Below are 6,477 nucleotides of genomic sequence, written 5' to 3'. Positions count from 1 at the left end.
AAAATTTTCATCCTATGTCCAAAGTCGTGTTTATTTTAATAACCCTCTCAAATTATACAAGTCTTATGCAGATAAAAAATTATCTTATAAAAATGTCTAAAATGTAAATAATTAAAAGCAGTTTTTTACACACAAATGAGTATAGGTAAAACTTGGGAAATCTAAATAAGATTGGTGCATTGTATCAACGTCAATATCCTGGCTCTAATATTGTGCTATCACAGTTGTGTAAGATGTTATCACTGGGGGAAGTGGGGAAAGCGTACACAGGCTCTCTGTGTATTATTTCTTACAGCTGCTTGTGAATCTACAGTTACCTCATTTGGAAACTAGCCTGAGCTAGAGGTGGCATTTTGTTGTCCCTGAAGCCGAGAAGCAAAGCTGAATTGGCTTTTTAAGAAACTTTTTTTAAAGAAACATTAATTTTGGAACCCATTTGTAGAATCTACTGAGTTTCTATTTTGTCAGTCATAATGGACTTGCATTTATAAAGTGCCTTTGAACATTAGAAAACTATTCCCATTGCTAGATATACACAACCAAAGGCAGTCAACATTAGTGAGAATATTTATAAAATCTAAAGGAATAAAAAACAAAATTTTTCCCTTAGTTAAAAAAAAGGTAAAGCTACAACATAAAATTTGATAAGCTGATATCAGGAGATTAAATCTAAGATATTAATTCATATATACTTTCATTCACTTCTTTAATAAACTTTTGTTGAGGACCTAGAATGTGCTAAACACTGTGCTAAGGACTAGAAGAACAAAAGTGAGCACAGGATCCTTCACAGTTTAATGGAGGAAGACATAACATGAGACCCAACATGTATACAATTTCTATTCCTTCCCTGTGACTTTACACGAACACAAAAAGTCACTGGTTTTAAACCTAAGACTCTTCTTGCATGTTCTTCTAATATTAAAGATTCCGTCATAGAAAGCCTCCTCTGGCATTTTATCATTTTCTTTGTAATCACTAATATATTCTCTCATTTTTAGAGATTCTATTCAAAATAAGGCCAAGTGAACAAATGCCTTACCCCAAATACTTCCAGTCCAATCCATCTTTTCAGCACACACATTGTTTAATGGCTCCATCTTGGCAACTTCGGCCTGATGCTGTGCGAAAGCTAGCTGACCAACACCAAAAGACAACCATGAAAGGGTGTTAGTGGAAGGTTATGCCTACACATCCAAAAAGCCCTAGAGTTCGGTGTGTCTTTACCATTCATCTAAACCAGATTGTTTAAAATTTTTTAATAGAAAAAAAAACATTATTTTTAAAGAGTACCTATTTTCAGCTCATGGAAAAGTACAGTCTTAGTGCAACAAGGATAAAGAACTAACTACAATTGCCTTCTTTATAATTAATTATAAGAAAAGAACACTTTACTAAAAAGATTGCTCTAAATGGGTTATAGTCTTCTTTTATTATGCATTAATGCTTTAAAATTTTAAAACCCTCCACCTTTTAATACCTTATATAAATACATCCAATTCCATCCCAAACTGAAGAGAAAACTGATGATTAAAACACGTCTTAACTGGGTGTACCAACGTACATATGTCCACAGCTCGGTAGCTACTAATACCACGATGCAGAGCAGACACAGAAGTACCTCGAAAACAGAAGGCAGAGATCAGGGTCACTATAAGCTGTCCTCCCACCATAAAACACTAGTGGTCACTCCAAACAAAAGAACTGGACTCAAATATACAAAATCATTTGTACTACTATGCTGCTTGCTCATCAATACAGTGTGAGTGACTTAGTACAGGCTCTTAACGTAATTACGGTGGAGTTTTCAAAGTATTTCAAAAAAGAAACTTAACCACGTTGCCCTCATCCCACCTTACCATTAACACATTATATGGATCCACTCCAAAGGAATCTTCAAATCGCCACTTCCATGTTTCAAAATCATGAAACTTAAAATTAATTAAAATATCACTCAGTACATCATCCAAGGCACCTGGTTTCCAGTCTTCTCCACTAAGAAACTTCTGTATTTCTAACAAGGTTTGTCTTTTAAGGATAATCTCAGCATCATAATGCATAGCGTCTTTGCTTTCATCAGGCTAAATTAAATTTACCAAAAAAACAAACAACAGAAAGATAATTTTATAATTACATTACATTAAACATTTTAAGACAAAAGCCAATTTGGAACTAAATATTAATATATAATTAGTTTGCAATATTTCATACATATAAGAATAATATCCACTTCTCTGTCTCATAGGCCAACATGAAAACCAAAGATGATATATGTGAAAAACATTTAAAAATTACTATAAATTTTACTAAAAATTTATGATTCTTGCTATTCGCAGTAGTTATATTCTATAACGTTACCTTGGACACTAATTAGCAAGTACTGAATCATTACTCCTACAGAAAATATAGGGTTTGGTTCCTGCAAACCTCTGGTCATAATATTTTCATCAACTGATCAATACATAACCTTGTTTTATGCATGTTCTGTATGTTTCTGTTAAAGGACAACTTATTAAATATATATATTGTTGATTCAATAACAATGACCACATGGCCAACAGTTCTATAATTCATACCTGAATGAAGCCTATCTAAAACACACATTTTCTCTGTAAGGCATTTTACAGCCTTCTTACATTTAGGAACCCTAGCTGTCATATTAATCTAGGTTCTCTGAGTTTAAAAAAAAAAGGAACACTAGATGGCAGTTCAGCACTACATTTGGGGGCCATTTTAGACAACAAAGTCACCATCTTCCCTGCAAAAAAGCAGAAAAAAATAGACCACTAGATAGACGGCAAAAAAAGACACTTGTTTGCGGTTTGAAAGCCAAAACAAGAAAGTACAGTTTCAGTTGCCTTGTTCCACCCTCAGCCCGTGTATCAGGCAACACATTTTTTGGCACTCTGCACATGTCCAAGAATGACCACAAAAACACCCTGAGTATTTTGATTTTGAGGTTACAAAGAAACTTTAATGAGGAGGTAAATTCATAAATTTGCAAATAATGAGGATCAACTGTGTATCTTTATTTTATGATTCACTTTTTCACTTTTCATTTGCTGCCAGTTTTCAGATAGCCTAAAATTTGCAGTAGTTCAAACAACAACAACAGCAAAAGGGAACTCAAAAAGTAACAAAATAATAGGTTTCCATAAATACATAATACTCATAACTATTAATGTGAGTTCAGCTTAGGAAAATCACTGTAAACAACACTTTGCATTCATTAATCAGTTGATACAACTAAGAGAAAATTCCTTTTTCTTTTACAAGAGTAAATACAGATAGAAAAAAGTAAATATAAAATGGGAAAAACCAAAATGTCACATAGTATCAGTAAGCATTAAAATAGCCATCATTAATATTGATAAATATTTTTTAAAAATCAGGAACTAAGTATTGCCAAGCTTTTCCATCTTGAGTATTTGTGGCTTCATCTGTTTCCTTATCTAGGTTCTTTTCCACCCTGCACACAGCTATAAGACTCAAATTAGAGGATGTACCTATGAGAACATCTGCTTTTACACTTCCAGAATAAAGTGGTTTATAAAATTACCCATCTAATACTCCTTTCCCTTTTGGTCATTTCTTACTGTACCAGGAGGATCGGAGTCTAGCAAGTTCCACCAACCTGCCTTCTGTTGATGCAAGAGCCTTTCTATTTTCAGGGATCTGACTGTTGACTGCTTCTAGTGGTTGGGGCTAATGGCCAGACCAAAACAAAAGTCTGGCCTCTAACTTTCTAGACCAATTCTGGTAGCATGCGCGATAGGAAAAAGAAAAAAATCTATGAGCTTTTAAATGAGCTTTATAAATGTTGTAAGTTACTAAATTATAAGTTTCCTTGATGCTTTCACTCCCAAAAGTGAAAATGGTATTCTAAAAAATGGAAATTTTAACATTAATTGTGAACAATATGCTCATGATACACAATTCTGTAAAGCAACACTTGCCAAAGTAAACAGCAAGGAGAAAAAAACTACATAAAACACATTTTTTCTTTTCCTCAATGTATAATTATCTTACATTATATGACTACGAAAGTATGGAAATGGTATAAAACAAGAAGGAGGGTCAGGACAGAATTATCACCCTACCTCCTCACCTCAATTTAGTGGTAAAGCAGTGCACAGGGTTAGATAAGTAAATCCCCACAAACTGTAAGAAAAAGAAGAGTGGTCTGCACTGATTGCGTTCGACCAAACCACTGCAAAGCAGGCTAGTACCTTTAATCCTGTCTGCATAGCTTTTGGTAAAAAAAAAAAAAAATTAAGTCAGGTAGTCTCTGTTAAAGCATAATGATGCTATTTCTTTATATAATTTGAAATTAATAAATAATGAAATATCCACTATACAGATTAATAACACACCATCAAATACTCACAAGTCCAAGCTTTCCAGCTTCAATTAAAATCTTATTTAAGTATCTCCTAAAAACAGGATTGCTTTGACTCTCATAGTCTTTCCTCTTTTTCTTTTCACACTCATCAATCTGTAATCATACAATAAATTCAACACTAGTTAGCATCAGAGTTTAATGTAAGGGTCAAGTTTTTAGCCTAGTGGTGCCATCAAAATCAAGGTAAGGAGCTAATTGTTTTTATCCAGCTTGCATTTATCAGCTACATTACAGTGTACAGTTTGCCTACTTCCCATGTGTTCTCTTTGCAAAGAGCAAGTAGGCAACAAATAAAAAACACATGTCCAGTACTTAGTCCTGTTTAGAAAAACAGACCTGGCAGTTTTTCTGTTGACTTTCAGCAATTTCAAAGCTGAAGATCATGAAGCAAGGAGGCAGAGATCCACAAACAGAGCATCTGGACTAATTTGCTGCTTTCTAATTCCAAAGCATCGATATAACAAGAGAAAAGGAGGAGGGAAGGAAGGGAAGGAAGGATAAATACACATAGAAACAAAGAGATGGAGAAATACAGACAAGATAAAGCCAGAAGATAAAATGAAGGACACAGCAAAAAATTTCTTAAATGTGCGTAGTACTTTTGGCCTTTTATTAATTTTTTCATCAGCAATTAATCGTCCCATACTATATGGAATGCTCAGGAAGGCAGGAACAGTAGCTTCTCCAGAGTATCCAACACATGGTAACCCTTCGGTACATAATTCTGCATTAGAGCAGACTTCCTCTGAACTCAGCTCTCCCACCACCACAGCGGTCAAGTTGCTGGGTGAAGGTAGTAGATAGTTACAAACGTTAAAATAACTGTGTGATAACTCGTATTTTAACTGCGTGTGAGCCCTCAGTTGAGTTGGACACTGAAATGGGCTTCGGTTGATAAACATGACAGTAACTGAACAGCACACACAGAATTAGTCAGTATAGAAGGACATTCAAGAAGTCACACAGCAGTTTCCTCTGCTTTCAGGCAAGGTTTGTAAGTCATTTATTTTTTAAATCTTAAGGAAACAACTTTTTTTAAAAAAACAAGAACTCAAGACTCCATTTTGCCAATCATGTTTTTCACAATGTTTAAACCAAAGTCGAAAACAATGGAATAAAAAATTTCTGTAAAAAGGCATTTCTGGATTTCTTACTGTGAAACCAGACTAGCTCACTGTATCACAATACACAAAGTGAAGCAAATTTTATCCAAGCATTTCTTTGCTAGCACTTACGTGAGACAATATTCGCATTTAATAAAAACCACAAGCAGGTGATTATAGATCTTGATTGGGATATTTCTGGGTTTCAATTAACAAACTCTCCCAGTCTCTCCAGCTAGGAACCTCACCCATTCACTCTGGCTCTTCCCTATCCCTTATCCCTGCCTTCCCTCAGCCATCCACATTTGCCTATTCTACCTTGTAAAAGTTTAACACTTGCCTCTTATCTTCAACCCGTCACTGCCTCATTTTGAGCCTTCAGCACTGCTGGACATCTGTAACCCCCGTTGATCTCACTGCCACCCTGCTCTCCATTCCAGGGCCCCTCTACACTGCTACCAGTCCACTCTGCCTACACAACCAACGGAGGGTGGTTCCCACAGCAAATAATGAATACATTCAAATCCCTTAACCTTGACTTATTTCCTTTTGTATAAACCCTACTTCAGCCACATTAAAAGGATTGGATAAATGAAGGAATGATAGCTATTACACACTAAATTTTAATAATCCTTTATATTTGTAAGAGTAACTCTTACAAGATGGTAATAGGCCCATTTCTTCATTTGCTATATTTGTTGAGAGTCTACAATGCCCCAGCACTGTGATAGGTGATGAAGAATTAAGATGAATAAAACATATTCCTTGCACCAAGAAATTTACAGTCTGGTAAAGAAATAATTATAACATAGTGAGATAAATGTTATTACAGAAAAATACAAGAATACAAGGTACTATTAGAGAAACCAAGGCTAGAGTAACTAAGAAAAACCAAGGCTGGAGTAACTAAAGAAAAATTTTATATATATAAATCATATCATACACAAAAACACTAGAAATAATATTAGCAAA

The 6,477-nt window shown here is 34.7% G+C and overlaps 1 protein-coding gene across 1 annotated transcript in view; it reads right to left on the bottom strand.

The window, feature by feature from the left end:
- Positions 1 to 5,304, bottom strand: part of CLCC1 (chloride channel CLIC-like 1) — a 13,277-nt gene extending 7,973 nt beyond the window's left edge. Inside the window, exons 1-5 of the mRNA XM_012648499.1 lie at positions 5,002 to 5,304; positions 4,388 to 4,495; positions 1,860 to 2,081; positions 1,481 to 1,621; positions 1,044 to 1,136 (exon numbers count right to left, since the gene is read on the bottom strand). Of these exons, the coding sequence (XP_012503953.1) occupies positions 1,044 to 1,136; positions 1,481 to 1,621; positions 1,860 to 2,081; positions 4,388 to 4,495; positions 5,002 to 5,304 (867 nt within the window). The remainder of the gene's footprint in view (positions 1 to 1,043; positions 1,137 to 1,480; positions 1,622 to 1,859; positions 2,082 to 4,387; positions 4,496 to 5,001) is intronic.
- Between the last annotated feature and the right edge of the window lie 1,173 nt (positions 5,305 to 6,477).

This window comes from Propithecus coquereli, unplaced genomic scaffold, assembly GCF_000956105.1.
Source record: "Propithecus coquereli isolate 6110/MARCELLA unplaced genomic scaffold, Pcoq_1.0 Scaffold289, whole genome shotgun sequence".
NCBI lineage: Eukaryota > Metazoa > Chordata > Mammalia > Primates > Indriidae > Propithecus > Propithecus coquereli.
This window is presented reverse-complemented; position numbering and strand designations above follow the sequence as displayed.